The sequence below is a fragment of the Sorex araneus genome, chromosome 7 (genome assembly GCF_027595985.1).
Source record: "Sorex araneus isolate mSorAra2 chromosome 7, mSorAra2.pri, whole genome shotgun sequence".
NCBI lineage: Eukaryota > Metazoa > Chordata > Mammalia > Eulipotyphla > Soricidae > Sorex > Sorex araneus.
In genome coordinates, this window is record NC_073308.1 from 77,059,945 (window position 1) to 77,079,172 (window position 19,228).

General features: G+C 38.9%; 1 protein-coding gene across 7 annotated transcripts in view; it reads right to left on the reverse strand.

The window, feature by feature from the left end:
• Nucleotides 1-610: 610 nt before the first annotated feature.
• Nucleotides 611-19,228, reverse strand: part of BLTP1 (bridge-like lipid transfer protein family member 1) — a 193,215-nt gene continuing 174,597 nt past the window's right edge. For all 7 annotated transcript variants that reach the window (XM_055144298.1, XM_055144300.1, XM_055144302.1 and 4 more), the window contains 17 exons: nt 19,005-19,166; nt 18,507-18,646; nt 17,276-17,477; nt 15,248-15,448; nt 14,228-14,407; nt 13,505-13,642; nt 12,668-12,925; nt 11,739-11,889; nt 11,382-11,539; nt 10,720-10,912; nt 10,368-10,585; nt 7,619-7,870; nt 6,976-7,179; nt 5,441-5,635; nt 4,953-5,087; nt 2,027-2,192; nt 611-1,334 (listed from right to left, as the gene is read on the reverse strand). In XM_055144298.1, coding sequence (XP_055000273.1) covers nt 1,118-1,334; nt 2,027-2,192; nt 4,953-5,087; nt 5,441-5,635; nt 6,976-7,179; nt 7,619-7,870; nt 10,368-10,585; nt 10,720-10,912; nt 11,382-11,539; nt 11,739-11,889; nt 12,668-12,925; nt 13,505-13,642; nt 14,228-14,407; nt 15,248-15,448; nt 17,276-17,477; nt 18,507-18,646; nt 19,005-19,166 — 3,170 coding nt within the window. In that variant the 3' untranslated portion in view covers nt 611-1,117. The remainder of the gene's footprint in view (nt 1,335-2,026; nt 2,193-4,952; nt 5,088-5,440; nt 5,636-6,975; nt 7,180-7,618; nt 7,871-10,367; nt 10,586-10,719; nt 10,913-11,381; nt 11,540-11,738; nt 11,890-12,667; nt 12,926-13,504; nt 13,643-14,227; nt 14,408-15,247; nt 15,449-17,275; nt 17,478-18,506; nt 18,647-19,004; nt 19,167-19,228) is intronic.

Here is a 19,228-nt window from a genome sequence, read left to right on the forward strand (position 1 = left end):
ATTACTCTTGGAGGGAGCCATGAATTCAGGACTCTTCAGGGGCTGTAAGTATCCAAGCTGAGGGCACCGTATCTGAAACCTTTCCTTCACTCTAGGCTAGTTCCATTTTCTGTGCCTTCTTTAGGTTATCAATGAGCGTGGACAGGGGAAAGTTGACAGGAGGAGAGCAATCTAAGAGGGAAGGTTTGGATGTAGGCTTTGGTCTTAACAGACCACCTGTGGGTTAGTTCTCCACTGTTGACTATTCCTCTGTCGGTTGTCTTGATATTTTTGTGATAATATATGTATGCCTTCATATGTTCAAAATATTTTGAAGTATTTCCTTGGATGCATTCTTGGGCTTTTTATACAAGGAATAATAATCTTTGGTGTCAGAGTGATTGTACAATGCATGTCTTACATGAAGCAGACCTGGGTCTGGTTCCTGATACCTGGGTGTGACGGTCTCTCAAGTCCCCCAGTAGTAAGTACTCAGAACTGCTAGGTGCGGCCCCCAAACAAAAACAATACAACAAAAAGGAATAATAATCTTCTATGAAAACAGTGAATAACTGACATAGGATGGAAAGCTATTGTAAAAGTAAGTTAAAAGACTCAATTACAGACTGAAACCAATTAATGAGACTTTATTACAGTAATTACAAACAGTATTTTAGTGATATTTAACCATATTCCAATTATTCAAACTTATATACAGATAGATATTTATACAAGGCTACTTTCTTTTTTTTTTTAAAAAAAAAGAACACTTAATGAGAAAATAATCACATTATCAACAGGACTTTATCCCTAAATGTTGTGGCCAAAAAAGGAAATTCACAGTTATTCTTAAGTTTCAAAAAGATGCAGAAATCATTGCACATAATACAGTGATAAACTTTACTGAGCAAACTTATATAGTTCAATCTAGTTTTTCACAGAAACTGTCAGGCAATACTTCACTGTATACAGATGGAACTCTAGAACAGGTTATCTTACAGACCTTCACTATGATGGCCGCAACATTAATTTTAAGTTGTATTTAAAATTTTACTATACAAAAAAAACACTCCAGTGTAATAAAATGTAGCAACAAGATCATAATTTGTTCACAGAAACTTGTGTTTTTTTTTTTTTTTTAGTGTTCTTCTTTGTCTTTTCCTCTCTTTTCCTTTTCATCCTGTAGTGCGGTACCAAGCTTTTTGATAAGAACAGACAAAACTTTGTCCAATGGGTCCATGACTCCTCTTTGAAGCCACTTAGGAATAGTAGTCCTGGCATGATGAAAGCCCAGTTTTTGAAGAATATAATCAACACCTACTGGATCGATCTTTCTTCCAGTCCAGGAAATTAATCTAAAGCAATTATAAATAATAATTAAGGGGCATAGTGCCATAGAACAATCCTGAAGAGGGTGTGTTCAAGTTCAAGAACATTACTAAGCCTCCATAATTGGTTCAATACAAGATATTTTCAGTATGTGCATTTTGAATGATCTAGTCATTGATTACAGACTGACTAGTGCCAATCTACAGTTGTAAAAAGGGTGTAATCATAGGACTATTGTGTTAGTTGTAACTGCTAGTCCATGGATCAGTCTGAAGAACTGACTGAAGGTGTAAAAAGGTTGAAGAACACTCATCTGATCTACAATTCCTGACCTTGCTCTCTGCTTGCTCCCCAAAGGCACTGCCCCGTCCTGCAGGTAGCCAGCCCACCCTGAGCACCGCCAGTGTCCCAAGTGGTTACTGGGAGCATGGCCTGTATCTCAGGGGACGTACTCTCAGAAGGGGCGTGGCTTCCTGCCCAAGCTGTGGCAGCTAATGGCTGCAGTTATTATTACTTTTTTAGCATAATCTGTATAACCTGTTTCTTTGAAAAATACCCTGGCCATCTCAATCACTCTATGTCAAATAGTCCATTAGCTTATTCTAACGTCACAAAAACTATCAGTGAACAATAGAAGCTGTACAATTCCTGATCTTAACCCTGTACTATCCCTCTGGCCTGTCATTCAAAGCCTTGTCAGAGCATTCCTACAGCTTACCTCAGGGTGGGTTCCAGATGCCATGTATTGCACAGAAAGTCTCTCCAGTCCACAGTAGTATAAGTGATGCCTTCTTCTCTGTCTCTGTCAGAGGAATTTTCATCATGGATAATAATTGGGCTTTTCTGTCCTGATCGAGTAGATAAAATCCGAGGTGGAAAAATGGCTGTAATGAAAACGATAGATTAATACTACAACTGTGTATCTTATTTATTTTAAATTACTATGCAGAAGGAAAAACTGGTTCCATTTATCACTTTATTTGTGAATCGGCCAAAATCAGTTACATTTCCTAAAGTGTTATAATCTCAAATACATGTTGAACCATATATACATGCCATTATTGCCCTCCTCATGCATAAGTACTCTTTCCTCCCAGTGACTAACAAAATTTGGCTTTGTACTCAAGATAGGTCTGTCAAATAGACCCACAACATACTGCACTGAGGAATCAAAATATTGTGATTTGTTAAATTTCACCTGCATCTGGTTTTTCTAATTTCATATTGATTTTGTTTATTTCTGTGACTCACAAATAAATACAATACTAGTCACAGTGGTGGAAAATGTAATTTAAAATTACAATTTAAGAGAGCAGTGATAATATTTTTGATGAATAGGAAAAGGATTTCAAAATTACTGATCAAGTTATGATTCTAATGATAGTGATATTATTCTACCAGCAGAGAAAAACCTGAAAGTTATGTAAACTACATAGAGAAGAAAAATATGTGTTAAAAAGATAGTCATGTGGGTAGTGGGAAGTTTTTGATACCCAGCTATGATTACCTATCATCATATAAAGAATAATATTTACATGGAAAGCTACACATTATAAGTAAGTTGCCTGAAAAATAGGAAAAAAACTCTTGACTATTCAACCAAAAATACTTAAGAAAAAACTGTTCACTGTTGCAAAACATTGCCAACCAGGTTTACATTCTGCTAAATTACAAAGTATCACACTAGTGAAAATTATAACCTATAAATGTATAGATTCATAAATACACATTCATAATATGGCCAAATAATAATCATTAAAATAAGATTTAAATTTTATTTATAATTTTTACTTTCAAATAAATCATATTACATAGTTATAAAAAAGAAAAATTGTTCAAGTGGTTGTTTGACCCAAAAACAGTATTCCTTTGAAAAAAACAGTACTGGTGTTTCTATATTATTGTTTACTTTTGAGGTAAGAACTACTGCTATTTCACAGTAGGTGCTGGGACTGATATATAAAGTTTAAGTAAATTTTTAACAATTCTATTGAGATAATTTGGGATCTTTACACTTGAATACACAAAATTATAGGCCTCTGCTGGCAATAATGAAAAGTGTATATTTGTATGTGTATATAAATATATATATACATATATACATATATGTATTGATCAAATCTGAGATAAAGATTGCCTTCACATGCTCTTAATGAAAAAGAAAGCTCTGCAGAACAGAGTTAATATAGGGGATAAGGAGCTTGTTTGCCTTACTATTGCTAACCCCAGTTCCATCCCTTGCACTGCTTATGTCCCCCTGAGCACTGGCAGGAGTCATCCATGAGCAGCTGGGTCTGGCCCAGAAACTACACCCACAAGGGGAGGAGTATTACAATAATATGATATAAGATACTCCCTAGAGATGCAGTGACTCTGCTTTTGTGATTGCTGATGGAGGCTATGCTATTGTCATCACCTAGAAATGCACTAACAAATGTAACTAGACTCCAAAATTTTTCAGGGTATTTCATGGTTATTTTATATATATAAGTCAAAAATAAATGTCTTTCATTTGTAGATCTGAAAACCAAGTCCCTAACACATTGAAATGCTGGTAATTATATTAAAAAATATTTTTCTTACAAATATAGTTCATGGTAGGTTACTACAGTTAATTCTGTAAAATGATTGGTTTTACCTAATCTCTGAGAGAAAGCTGCCAAGCTTTGAGATCTAGAAATAAATTTTAAGGCAGAGAGGAAAATGAGAGTTACGCATGACTGAGGTATGTTGGTGCTGTACATAAAGGCTCACTGTCACTGTCATCCTGTTGTTCATCGATTTGTTCGAGTGGGCACCAGTAATGTCTCTCAATGTGAGACTTACTGTTACTGTTTTTGGCATATCCAATACGCCACGGGAAGCTTGCCAGGCTCTGCCGTGCGGGCTCGATACTCTCAGTAGCTTGCCGGGCTCTCTGAGAGGGGCAGAGGAATCGAACACAGGTCGACTGCATGAAAGGCGAACGCCCTACCGCTGTGCTCTCGCTCCAGCCCACATAAAGGCTAGATAATGTATATTATCTAAAGATTATGTATTATCTATTTAAATTTATTATTTATTTTCATCAGTTTAAATAAATAGATAAGTTTAAATAGATAACAATATTTCACACATTTAGGGGAATAGTAATGAGAGAGCAGTTTCACAGATGCCTTATCTTAGTGCTTGCTTCAATAACTTTTTCCCTCAAACATCATGAGGCAGTTTATGAAAATAACTGAACTAATTATCTCAACAAAATTTATAAAGAGATTCTGTTTTGACACTGTGTAGTCATGTAATTATAAATAATAACCATACATTTGGAGAGTATTCCATTGTATGGACACACAACCAATTATATAGGGATATTAGGGCCTCTCTATAGCTTTTAATGGGCAAGTCTTAAATTTCCAGTGAGTAAACCAAGATAAGATAATCAAAACAAGCCTCTCTGTTCACTTGGGGATCAGAGTGCTAGAACAGGATTAAGGTGTGTGCCATGCATGTCCCTGACCCCAGTTTGATCCCCAGAGCACTGCTGGGTGAGGGGTGGGGGAATTATTTTACTTTGATTAGCAGTATTTAAACAGAGGGTTTCTTTTTTTCTATGGAATTTCCTAGGGCTTAAAACTATTTGCATCTATGGAATCACCACCTACCTTTTTCTTTTTCTTTCAGATAAGCAGACACTAGATCATGGAGGAACATGATGAGCTCAGCATCCATGGTCACGCAGATGTGGTCAGTGAACTCTGTAACCACGCTGCATTCCACCTTGGGCTTCAAGTTAGCATCTGCCAAATGAAGTTCTTTACAGTAAAAATGGCAATGAAATACATTCCTTTCCCTTCCCATGAAGAGAGCCACATAAATGCAGTTTGAGGGAAAGGAGTCATTTCCATGACAGTGGGAATTTGCATTTGTTCCTTATCCAAGCTCTACTCATGCAATTTTCTCATTCTCTTCAACTTACTGAAGAGAAAAAGGCACACCTGTTAGGTAACAGGCTTGGCAAGAGGCTCTGTGGTTGGTAAGAAAGCCAATTTCCTTAGCTATGTTAGTATTACAGAAATTAGTTGTGGGAAAAGCCATGCAAAAAGTTCCTTTAGCATTTTCTTAGTAACTAGAAACTGAGTTTCCCGCATACCCTGGAGTGACGGTTCCTGTGGTTCTTGAACATGAATAGATTTAAAGTCAAGCTGCATCCTTGGAAGTGCAAAAATCGTTTCTGTTTCATGATTGTAGCTAGAGCCTCCCCTAAATCCACTCAGCAAACTGGAGTTCTTCACAGTAGTGCTGTTCTCAGCATTATTTGCATCGACATTTCGAAGAAGGTTTAGCTCTAGGTGCATAATGATAAAGAAACAAATAAAGAACAGGCAGCAGGCGGGCCCTAATGACATTACAGCAGATAGGGTGGTTCACCTTGCAATATGACTGACGTGGGTTTCATCCCCAGTGCCTCATATGGTACCCTGAGCCTGCCAGGAGTAATTCCTGAGTGCAGAGCTAGGAGTAACCTCTGAACACCACATGCCCTCCAAAACCAAAACCAAACTGGCACCAGTAACTTACTTTAAAAACCAGGAATTAGTCAATATTTATACATGGAGCCAGATATTTAGCTATTTTGTCACTGTTTCTCAGGTTTTAGAATGATGAACCTGAATTCATGTCTGAATCTGAGTTTGATTAAACTTAAAATCTTCAACAGATTAAATATTTCATTTAATGAGTTTGTGATTATAATCATGTAGAAATCTTGATTTCCCCAATGTGCTACTGTATATATTTTTATTTTTTTCTTCTGGGCACGCAGATAGTTTAACATCTTGGAGTCAGTGTTGTTGCTGTGTTCTTGCATCTGGGGACTTCATTAAATACTACTTTCAATAAATATGAAATATATTTTTGAAATTATCAAGTAAATTTTAAACTATATGACAATTTTTCCTATTTATCAAACCAATTTAAAGAACAAGTTTGATGGTATAATCTCTCCGATGTGTGGCATCGGAGAGATTATACCATCAGTTGGTACTATCCATCAGTTGGTGTGTGCTGGCAACAAGGTGCTAATTGTTTAGTATGCTAATAGCTCCTCCAGAGTACTCCAACCAAAAATAACCCTTTCCTTTAAAATCTATTTGAAAGGCAAATAGGTGAAATGTGCCTGTTGATGTTCTAATTTGATTCCTGATTCTCAGAACAATTTTAACAGTTGCTGACCCCTGGGGCGCTAGTGGAGATGAACTGTTCGTAGAAGGGTGCTTCTGTTTCTAGTACAAAAAAAAATTTCAGTGGCTGTGGTATTACAAGACTGGTGAATCTACTCAAATGAGAAAACATTCATTAACTTGACTTCATAGGAGTCAAGTCAAACACAAGGTTCAGGATGGCTGGAATAAAATGAAATAGAAGTTTGAGGCATTTAATTACTGTGTAATAACTTTCTCATTCTGCCAGTGTTAAGTATTATTAAAGTTAAATTATTTTCATTTGTTTACACCAATTTCATTCTGAATGTTTATAGTTACACCTAAAATAATTATGGTCTGATACCAAGTGGTGAATCCTGGTCTATTACTGTACTTGTTAGTAGTAAAGAGAAACTAATTAAAGCAATGAAAACCCTACAAGATTAGCAGAACCGAAAACACTGTTCATTTATGAGAATCCCACCTTCATTTCTTGTGGCTGTCACATAGTTGAACCATTCTTTCACACTTGCTACTCCATGGGGAGGGTTTTCATGGCGACGCCTTGTGATCTTGGTTATTGTTGCCATAGGGCTTTCCAAAGCACCACATGGTTTGGTGACCATGGTGTTATGACCCAGATGAAAATCCAGAGTTTGTACAATGTAAGTGGAATGGTCACTGGAACCTAGAGGAAACAAAGTTTTTTAAATGTCTGTTGTGACCCTAAAGCTAAGATGGAGCTAAGTCATAGGTATGCAGACAGGGTGGAGAGGAGTGCAAGTGGGAAAAAAGAAATCACAAGTTACTTTTCTTCTAGTTATGACTGAATTATCCCCAGTAAGAAGATGAAGAGCATTGACCATATTTCCCTTATGAGTAAGAACTGGGTTAATCACGGTCAAGAAAAACAAACACACACTTGTTCACAACAGCTGAATACTACTCTGTCTTTTCTATATTGTTCATAGAAATAGTGACTTAGTATGAAGCTTGCACATGCCCTTTGTTATGCAACCTGGCTCCTAGGTGGGAACTCCTGAAAGATCAGGCACATGGTAACAGATGAATTCAGAAATAGGAAAGGCAAGCTACTCGGATCAACAGAGAGGAATGTGTAACTTTACCATCTTCCCAGATCTTCTGAGCTTCGGTCCAAAAAGCAATATTTGGTTCTTCTAAATGAAAAAGGGCCCAGGATTTTGACCGAAAATTTGGACCATGGAAACAAGCCAGTGTCATATGATTTCCATGTAAACTCATTGATCCTCCAAACTGCATTCCATCCTCTGGAAGTGGGATCTGAAACAGGGAGATGTGGCATCCTGATACCACCTTCAGCACTCCGGGCCAGTGGCGATGGTGAGCTGCGTCCAGCACTGCAAGAAAACCAGACCACTTACCCTGTTGCCTCCTGCATGTACCCATTGGCAGGGGCGCCAGGGCTGCCTTGTACATGGAAAGGATGTAGGGAAGGGATGAAAACAAGGATACCTGGTCAACCTGAAGCGGCAATAAAGATACAGTCTGAAAATAAAAAGATGCCTATAGATGGAGTTGTAACTAGCATTTGTTTGATGATTAATAGCCAAGAAAGTGGGGGCATGAACTTTTTACAATTATCCCACTACCTCTGCACACTAGGGTTTTCATATAGTCTCTTCAAAAAGTACAAAAAGTGCTCTGAGAGTAACTCCTAACAACAACAGAACAGTATATAATAAAAAGAGCTCAGACTAGCAGCGGCACTATCTGGGAATTTGAATCAGACTGCATTTTGAGAAGCTGTGACCAGGAAAAAAAGTGATACACACTGTGTTTCATTTTTCCCATACCACTTCATGGATACAACCACAGATTATGCTGTATTATATGGCATGTCTCTTTAGTTTCCTTTGCTCTAAAATATTACATATATCTCTTTATCTTCCATCACAAGGACGTTTCTGAAGACTTTGGACCAGACCTTTTAAAGAACATCCCTCAATTTTAAGGAAATCAGAAGATTAAAAAAAAAACCCAAAAAACAAAACCATAAGGAAGAACAACTTATAAAAAAGTAAAAGAAGGTAGGACATTTTTCTGGAGAACTGGCTGAAGACAAAACTGATGAGTAGCACAGCTAAACTGAACTGTTGTCTTAGATTTTGTCTACTGGTTCGGACACTTTGATGTCAGTTGTGGAATGTGGTGAAAAAGCAATAGGACAAAAGATTAGCAAGGTGTAAAGTTTCCACTGTTGACTAGGAAAGCCAATGAAAAAACAGGGAATGAAATATCAGGGACAGAAAGGTAATAAAGTACATGCTTCTAAGTGCTCACTGTGATTTTTTCTGGGACAAATTGTATTTTTTTTTCCGGGGAAGTGTATTTCTAGATTTTGTTCTCAATGTACATGTACTGATATGTTACTAAAAAAAGATCGTATTTTGACTACTACTTACCATTTTTACCTTTCAGCATTCTAGTTAATGTCACCTGGACTCCTGCAGTGGCCTACTTACAACCAAATGTAACTTTAATTATTGTAATGGCTTCCTGACTTATATTATTAATCATTATTAATCATCTGTTGTTGATTCTGCACATAGGCAGTTATGTTTTGGAAAGAAATATTTTTGGGGATTGGAGCAAAAGTGCAGTGGGTAGGGTGTTTGCTTTGCACATGGATGACCTGGGTTTGCTCCCCATCATCCCCTATGTTCCCCAGGCTTACCAGGAGTGACTCCTGAGTACCAATGGATGTGTCCTGCCCCTCCCCCAAATAAAAATTAAAAAAAAATATTTTAAGAAAGCAAAATATCAGGGGCAGGAGCGATAGCACAGTGGGGTAGGGCATTTGCCTTGCATGTGGCTGACCCGGGTTCTATTCCCAGCATCCCATACAGTTCCCTGAGACCACTAGGAGTAACCCCTGTACATCACTGAGTGTGATCCAAAAAGAAGAAAAAAAAGCAAAATATCAGATTTCTTCAGAACGTGCCACTGACTACCCTCTACCATAAAAATCTTACCTCTGGCTGGCCTGTGAATGCAGGTCCAGCTTTCAGTACAGAATTGTTTTTCACAATTTAGTAGCCATCCAAATCCTCTTTCCTGACCACCTTTCTAAAGTGGTCATAGTAATGTTCTCAGTACTTCTCTCTACCTGAAACTATCTTATATACCTAGTTTGTAAAGTGACTGGCGGTCCATCTACCTGTTAGAAGTTTCATGAGGGTAGGACCATGGTCCACTAAGGGACCTCTTAGCCCATGCTTAAGAACATAGTTGATGGGGCCAAAGAGATGGCTGGAGCTCATGCTGTGCATGCAAGAGGCCCAGGTTCAGTCTCTGGCAACACATGGTCCCCAAGAGCCCATAAGAGTCACCCCCAATTACCAACTAGGGAGTATCCTCTTAGCACTGTTGGTTGTGGCCCCAAAACCAGAAAGAAGAAAAAGAACATGGCTGATGCCAAATGTGACACGGTGAATTGAGTCCAGATTCAGCTGTTCTAACCTCAGAAACTGTGCTCTAAACCAGTACATGGTATTGTCATAACTGGCATTCAAAAGCATGGAGTATGGCTAAAGATGAGTTTTGAAAGGGAGAGGAGATGATACTGCCTTCCAAAATTAGGTTGTCTGATTGCTGTGGCAGGTAGGAGATACTTTGCTGAATGAATAGAATGAAGAGCATGTGGATTCTACTTGGTAAGTATGGAATATAAAATTATTTTCCTTGGTGCTGGGGATTGAACCTAGAGCTCTGCATATGGAGGACATGTGCTCTAGTGCCACAATATATCCTCAAGTTCAAGAAACAATTTTTAATAGACTAACCCCTATTTAGTGAAAAGGTGAAGCATCTATGAAGTGTCATGTTGATTCTTACATTGTTCCTGTGAACTTCTCTCTAGGTTGTTGGTCACTGTCTTAGGTGGAAGGTAAGGAACTGGTCCCCAAGTAGACAAAGCTCGTTTGCTGGTATCAAACTGCTGTGTGAAAAACTCCTGGAGCTTCATTCCTATTTTTATCAAATCTGGTGTGGTTGATCTTGAGATCATCACTTGGAAAATATCCCACTTCAAATCTCCATGGACGAAAATTTCACTAGGACATAAAACAAAATTCTTATACATCTTATCAGATTTTAAAAAAACAAAAAGAATTTTTTTCCAACCCAATTTTGTTCATTCACTCAGAATAAACTGATTTCTCAATGGAATCAGACGAAATGTGAATACCTTTTATCAGTCATGCTTGAATCCAGAGTATTGTACAGATTTACTTTCCATTCATCCTGAAGCTTAAGGTCAGCATTGCTGAAGATCCCCATGAGGATGCTAGAACCCATATAATCAACACGAGCTTCAGTGGAACCCATGGTGATTTGAATTTTGTGACTGGGTTGCTGATTTGGATGTTCAGAAATGTGAGCTAGAAAACAGAAACAGTAATTTTCAGTGAAAAGTCTAATGGGTCATCTGTTCTAGGGCACTTAGGTTGTTTCCAGATTTTGGCTACTGTGAACAGTGCTGCAATGAACATATAGGTACAGATGTCATTTCCACTGTGCTTTTTTGCAGCCTCTGGATGGGATATATTCCCAGAAGTGGTATTGTAGGGTCATATGGAAGCTCAATTTCTAGTTTTTGAAGGACTGTCCATATTGTTATCCAGAAAGGTTGGACTATTCAGCATTCCCACCAGCAGTGAAAGAGCGTCCCTTTTCCCCCACATCCACGCCGATTGTAACCCACACACGAAAGCTTGTAACTATCTCATGGTGATTCAATAAAATTAAAAAACAAAAACCAAAAAACAACAGAAAAGTCTAATGGAAAAGAACCAACAGTTTTCAAAAATTTTTTTCAGCACATTTTTCGGCTGTAAAGTTTCAACATACCAACCATCTCTAAAGCATTGACATCTATGGTCCCTCCAACAACACCTCCTTTAGAGTCCAACTGTGATCGTCCCAGACCCACAGACATGCTTATCTCTCGATCCCGATTACTTCCAACTGAGAGACGGCCCTGACTCTTCAGACCACTTGTTGTCCAGCTGAAAAAGAAGGAATGTTAAGTAAATACAGGCGCTCTGTCCAGAATTCAGATGGGAGAGTGTTTTGTAAAAGCTTAACAAAGCTCTTATAAAAACAGGTATATATTTGGCAAAAAAATTCAACACTAAAAGTTTTTGCTTTCTATAAAATAAAGTAATGGAGTTCTTGGGTTTTTTTTTTGGTATCTGAATTACTTACGTTGTATTTCCCATTACATTGCTCATGTTCATTTGAACATTTAATTGCTTCAAGTTGATAGCAAACACGACGAGTGTTTCCCATGGCGTTCCTTGCTGGCTTGCTGCTTTGTTTGATTTGTTAAAAGGAGTTGATGTTTTTGATAGTGAATCTAAAATGAAAAAATCAAATGCATGTTACACAGCATTCCACTCTTATCATGAAAAGCCAAACATATACAATAACAACATTTTCTTGTGTTAAAGCCTGTTGTTGTTTTGGAAAACAATATGGATGTTTCTCAAAAAACTAGGAACAGAGCTCCCACTTTACCCAGCAATACTACTTCTGGGAATATATTCCGGAGATGCAAAAGAAGTACAGTAGAAATGACATCAGCACTTGTATGTTTATTGCAACACTATTTACAATAGCCAGAATCTGGAAAGCCTGTTGTTTTAATAGTTGTCACACTGCCTCTAAATGATCGACATACTCAAATGTATTAAGCCTACTTTGCACAAACTTCACCTTCCTAGAGTAGTGCTGGAAAGCATCACCTGGGACTGTCCTCATAAACAGAGGCTGTTCTTTCACGCTCTGTATTGGCTCATCGTGCTCAGGGTCTTTTCTTTGGCAAACTATATCATTCTTGTATCTTCAGACTCATTAGGGAGCGAAATAACTATCCAGTGTCTCCTACACATTGGGGTTTGCTCTTTTCGATAATCCCTAACCCAAGGAGCAAAATTTTTCTATCCCAGCAATCTACTTGTCTCTTCTGGTAGCAGCTTTAAGTTGATTTGGTTTGGAGTCGTATCCTCCCTTTATTTCCATAAATATCGGTAAGAGACTATAACCTTGCATTTATGTGAAATCTGGGAGTTAATAAGGAACATTTTGTCTTGATGGCATTGGAGAGTTGTCTCACTGACAGCAAGTGGTGTTACCTCTTCGGGGAACTGAAGAATCAGACACACTCCGGGATCTTACAGAAGCTGGAGATCTCAGGCTCTGTGCTGCTGTGCCTGGTGACATGGTGCTCCCTGTCATGTGCTCACTGAACACATTAGGAGACTGAGGCATGTGGGTGAAGGAGGCCGACTGGCTGGGCTGCTCCCAGGTTCTGCAATATGCTTTTCTGGATGATTCAGGGGACAGGTGCTGGCTAACCCCTTCAATGGAATCAGGTGTCCCTGGGCCAGAAGCTAATAATAGGAATGAAAACAAAATTAACCAAACTTATCACCATTATAAAAACTAACAAATCCTATTATTTCTTCACATTATGGACTCTCTAATTCCTATTAGACAACTTTATTTTCAGAACACAGAGCAGACTGTCTGATTCTTTGAAGAAACTCCAGGAGAACAGCATTTTATTCCCAATTTACAGATCAGTGAATACAGACCCAAACCCAGTTTCTACTATTTTCTGATGCACATATACATTACACCACTCTACAGCAACCTCTAAATCAGGAGAAAAAGGCCAAGCAAGATGGTAGCATATCCCAAATATGATTAACTTGGATGGCCATTTCCATATTTCACAAGATGACAGAATCATCAAAAAATAAAAATTAAACAATGTCCAAGTAAAGGCTTTTGCCTATTTGGCTCTGTAATGACATACTCAGTGCTACTGCTTATGTCAGCATAGGAAAACATGCACCTGATGTGTTTGCATGGTACAACTTAAAAACAGGACTAAGTTTGTTATCAAATGCTGTTACTATTATAAACTAGAAAGCAACAGTGTAATTATAACTATACAATAAGCTTACTTGGCAAATTTATAGTTTGGTCTCCAAGAAAAAGGCGTCTCGCTATACTCCTCCTGTACCAGGCTCTTGGAAAGGCCAGAATTTCACTGAGTCGGCGCATATCATATTTAAAAGAGGCAGATCCTATGTCACAAACAGCTGATACATACATAAGATGTATTAGAAGCAGTCTGTTCTTAAATTCATGCATAATTTACCTGATTTCCAAACTCCTTAATGTTTTAATATGTGATGTCACATAACATCACACAACTGAATTATAATTCATGAAATATAAAAACATGTAGTTTGCTCTATTAGTAATAGTTTCCCTCTCACACATTATAAAAATAGCATATCCTGTTACTATTGGTCACATTTCCATTTTGATGTGAGAGAGGACTCTTTGGGATCCTGTTCCCACCTTTCCTTGCAGTTCTCAGAGGTTTTAATGAAGTGTCTCAGATGTAGTGAATGGGCCATCAGGATGAGACGGGATGCAAACCAACTAGCCGTGTGACAAAAACTACCATTCATCAGACTTGTGAGACGGACAAGATTCAATGCCACCTCCCAGTTCTTGGCTGAGTGCTAGTTGCCCCCTGCCCACCAATCTGTGGGACTTGTTTGCCTATGTCTTCCACGACTAAGATTCTGTTTTTAGCCTGAACCTGTGTCTACACAAGCCCATCAGTCCTGCCTTAATTCTGGGAAACATTTTAACAGAAAAAGGAAATTAAATACCAGATATATTTATTAGTGTGGTGTCCATTTTGCTTGAAGACTTGCTTACAGACTGACTTTCGAAAAAGGAGGCACCGCCTGAACGCCTTATCCGAGACAAACTCACTTTTACGAACTCAAGATTTATACTGAGTGAGTCCTTACGACCAGTAACTGAAGTGGGTTCCTCATCCACGTTGCCTTTAAAATACATACACATACACACTTTAAATATTTATACATGAGCCTCACAACAGCCTAGTTACACAGGATCAGTCAATATACTTGGTTAAGAACTACTTCAAGGGATAAAATTTAAGAACATCAGTGTTTTCGTGACCATAAGCATACTTTTTACAATCTTTCTTCAACAAAAAACTAGAATTGGCTATAGAGTATGTCTTTTCCTTATTTGTCAAATAATTCCTTTAGTGGTACAGCTACACTTTAAAATGAAGGTGAAATTTAATTTTATTAAATAATGTGAAATAAGTCCATTTTTAAGCAAATAAAAATGATGCACACTAAAATTTTATTCTATGCAACATTATTTTCTTAGACTGAAAATTGGTAAAAGATAATTAGCAAGTTATATATATATATTTTTTTTTTTATAAAGTGAAGCAAGGTAGTTTTTAACTGAGCAAAACTTGTTTAGAAAGATGTGAGAGGAGAGGAAGAGGGGAAATGTATTCAATTTCCGTGTTCAAGAGAACACTGGCTTCTCCAGCATGGAAATGGGCAAGCAAGGAAACAGACAAGTGAGATATGTGTTCAAGGGAAAACATGGGCTTGAAGAGCAAGCGAAAGTAATCTCTTATCCAAAGCAATTATACTGAATCTCAAAATATTTCTTTATATAATTTAATCTACCTGAGTCAGATTAAATTTAATTTAATAATAAATGATTTCATAATATTTATTATACAGACTCAGGATCAAAGTGATCAAAAATTAAGTTTTTAAGTTTCTGATCTTGTTTTCCATTTATCATTAACGGCATCATGATTCCATTTGAAAAACAATACATGCAAAGTGTACCTAATCCTCCGGATCCAGTGGTAAGGCCAGAAACAGCAGTTTTCTGTTTGCCAGCACCATAGGGGTGGAAGACATAGAGAGAGAAGTCGGACATACAGGCTGTGAAACTGAGCCCTGAGGAGCTGCTGCTGGCACTGGTCAGGTCCGACTGGCTGCTGCTATGCCGGCTTCGACCCAGGGGGCTTCCCAAGCCTGATGAGCCTGCAGGGAACACACAAGAGCCACATGTAGTAAAGATCCTGTCAACAGTAAAGAAGAAAGTAAAATGGAAACATTCAAACTTTAGTTGATCAGAGTGAGGTCTCAGAGGCACTGTCCAGCACCTCTCAAACACTTAAGACATTTTGCTGGCCAGTGCTGTGGACTCCTGCTCCTATTCTCCTCTGCTCCACTAGAGGTATTCATGGATAGAGCAACAAAATATTTGGGATACAGCAAAGGGCAGGAGACAAAACTCAATAGTTAGATCATGTAACAAGTCTATGTCTCAGTAGCAAACAGTAGAGACAGAATAAGGTACACACATGCAGAAAGGGAAAGCCAGGTGTCCAAGGAGTGGATGTGCCAGTCCCAAATCTGCTTCAATGCTAAAAACAGGAGAATATCTGGATTTTTTTAGATGGCACCACAATTCTAGACCAGAATTCCTTTGGATTCATTTTTGCAGCTGGTTACCTGGCCCACCTGGAGGGCAGCACAAACATTTTGGCTTTCCATGCTGGAGTGTGATCTCTGCCAGTTGTCTGTATGTTTCCATGCTTCTTACCTCCAGTGAGTGGCTCTTCCTTGCAAATAGTGTAACCAGAAACCCAGGACTAATTTGTAGCCATTCTGCAGCTAGATGCCAATCATGTCTGTTTGATGATGCCTCCACCTGACTGCTGTCCCTGACAAAGCTAGGGGATGCCACTTACCCTTCTCAATCTGCATCTGGGTTGGTGTTCCCCTTGTTCTAGTGATGACCATATCTGGCCCACTCCTCGGCCATGGCTGTCCCATACCTTTAGCTCTCCCTCCCTGCCGAACTACTCTCCTCTCAGTCTACCCTTTATTCAACAGATTCCTTCATACTTTACTATGTTGTTTTTCAAGTTGCTAGATTCCTGGGTCATGGCCCAGCTAACTCATAGCTACTCCAGTTTCCCACTTAAAATATGCTGGTTTCTCCAAACTCAGTGAAAGCACCATATTAGCACATGTTTTGTCATCTAAGTCCCTACAGTATATCCAGCCCAGAACAAGTCAAGACCTCAGTGTAATATAGACTTTTTGTAAAGAATGATTACTGATAGCATCTGCTCTTTAACGTTTATTCTCCACACCATTCCCTCCTGAATGATACATGATTAAATATATGTGGTCAGACGATACATAACAAAATAGCAAAAAGATGCTATTTTGTGGGTTATTTTTTAAAGAATCATTGAACTCTAATATAATGAAGAATGACTATATGATCAGGAAATAATCAGTTCTGGCATTTTTGCTTATTTTGGGGGGTCCATACCCAGCAGTGATGGGGGCTCTCCTGGCTCTGTGCTCAGGGGTTGCTCCCAGGGGTGCTTGGAGACCCTCCAGTCCCAGGGATCAAGCCTGGGCCTCCAGCATGCAAAGCATGTGCTCACCACATTGAGCTCTCTTTCCGGCCCTGATCAGTTATGTTCTAAGAACAAAAGTTTTTTTTTTTTAATTCTTTTATTGATTCAACAAAAGTTTTTTTTATGAGATCAACATCTGACTTAGTCAACAAAATTAACTATTGAAAATAGATTCTGGATTTTTCACACTTTGATGGTGGTAATACTTTCTCTTATTTTCCATTTGCAGCACTTACTTCTCAAATTTAGAATATAGTATATTAATGAAATAGAGTTCCTGAACACTATTCTTGTATGGCAGTCACTTTCTCAGACTGGAAGTGGATCAAAACTTTCATCTTCTACAGCCTTTCTCATCCTCAAATTCTTTTTTGTATTTAAAGTACAGATTCATGAACAGCATCATTCTGGGAGTGGGGACAGCCCCTACCTGGCATCCCAGCTTTCCCAGCACAGCTCTTGGCCCCACTCTGAGCACCTCCACCTCCAGGGGATGAAGTCTCAGAGGGACATGTGGTCCCCAGAGTCTCCAGTTCTCCTCGATTTGAAGAAAAAACCAGGTCCAGGGATGGCAGCTTTAGCATACATTCCACTCTAGAGACAGGTAAACAGCTAAACTTGATCTGTGAGGGCTGAGAAGCACAAAAACAGGTGCACTGTATATTAATAAAATGGTACATTTTAAAATCTGAGGAGCTGAATGACACGTAGTCACTTGGATAACTTAGAATGTTAAAAATATGTACAGTTTACATTCTACTCAAATCTTTTAAAATGATGTCTTCCAAAGTCTGAAAGGTATTGAAAACAAGTCCTATAAATCCTCACACTCACCTTGTTTTTGTCAGATGCTTTGGGAAGAGAGGTAGTACAATGGTGATGGTGGGGAACTCCCAGCTCTGTTTGAGGGCTTTCCCCAGTTGTGCTAGGGGCCAGGGACAAGCTGCAATTCTGTTTGTTTCTGGACCACACCCAGCAATGCTCAAAGCTTACTCCTGGCTCTGTGCTCAGGGATCACTGCTGGTAGGGCTTGGGGGACAATATGGGATACTAGAAATTGAACCTGGGTCAGCCACATGCAAGGCAAGTGTATTCACATGCAAAACAAGTGTCCTATCACTGTAGCCCCCGTTTTCATCAGATTTTTTAAAAAAATAGTGTAAAAAATCTGAAGATCAGAATACTAAATTGCCAAAATAGCCAAACTTCTAACACAGAAAATGGTTTGGACAAATGAACCCTAGCGACTTTATTCTTGACAGTGGTTGAAAGATTTTAATTGAGAGTAAAGAAGATCTTGGAGTTTGGATATAAGTGGTTTTCAAATCCTCCTCCATAAGTGGATTCACTCACATAAATATTCTCAGATAAATATACTTAGGCCAGGGTTGGACTCCAGTTTAGAATAAAATATTAAGAACTATGGAATGCTTAGGCCATTTTTTTTGAAAAGCATATAGTGCTATCGGGGTCTTAACATTTTAATTTTTGCTATCAATTCTGAGAACCCCAAAATGTATGTACTTGCTCAGAAGAAAAGTAGTTTTACAAACATCACACATTCAGGCAAACAAAGCTATCACAGATAACGCAAGAATAAAGCTTTCAGGGAAATAATGCCGGGAAGTTTGAAACAAACAGGAGTAAGTAGAGTGTGTCACCTGCACTCGCACATAAACCACGACATCTACTGGGAAGGAGGAGTAAGCAGATGTAGAAGAGGACACTAAGGACGTCGTGGACTCCTCCATAGGGTCTGGCATCTCAAAATGCCCCACATCGTCATCGTGTGCGCTGATAGCTGTTAAGACAAGCAGGTTCGGAGTCAGATTATGAGGGTTAGACTGTGAGGTCCCCCCTCATGCTGCAGCTGCTGTGAGTAGCAGGTGGACAACCAGGGGCCCAGCCTCCTCCTTCTTTCATGTGTCTAAGTGCAATCCCCAGGCCTTGCCACTGCCACCACCACCCCCTGCTCTGCTCAAAGAAGTCTGAGCACATCTCTGTCATCAGTGAATGACTAGGGCTTCAGGAACTCCCTCTGGCCTTCCCGGCACTTAATTTCTTAGAGCAATTTCTCACTCTGGTCATTCTTGCACATTTATCACCAAATCGATTCTCCAAGGTTGGACTGTCAATAGCATGAATAGAGAGGCACTCACAAGTATAGTTTCTTTCGATTGGTGTGATTGGGATGGTCTCCAGAGCCTTTTCCAGGAAGTCTAACAGGCAGGGGCTGATGACCATCTCCTCAGGCAGTGACTGCAATGCCACCCAGGCATACAGCTTGGCAGTCTTCACTCCTATGCTGCCTTTCCCCTTGGCTGTGACAGTCACAAATGTGAGTGAGTTTAAGAACAAACCCATAGAACATACAATAACTTTG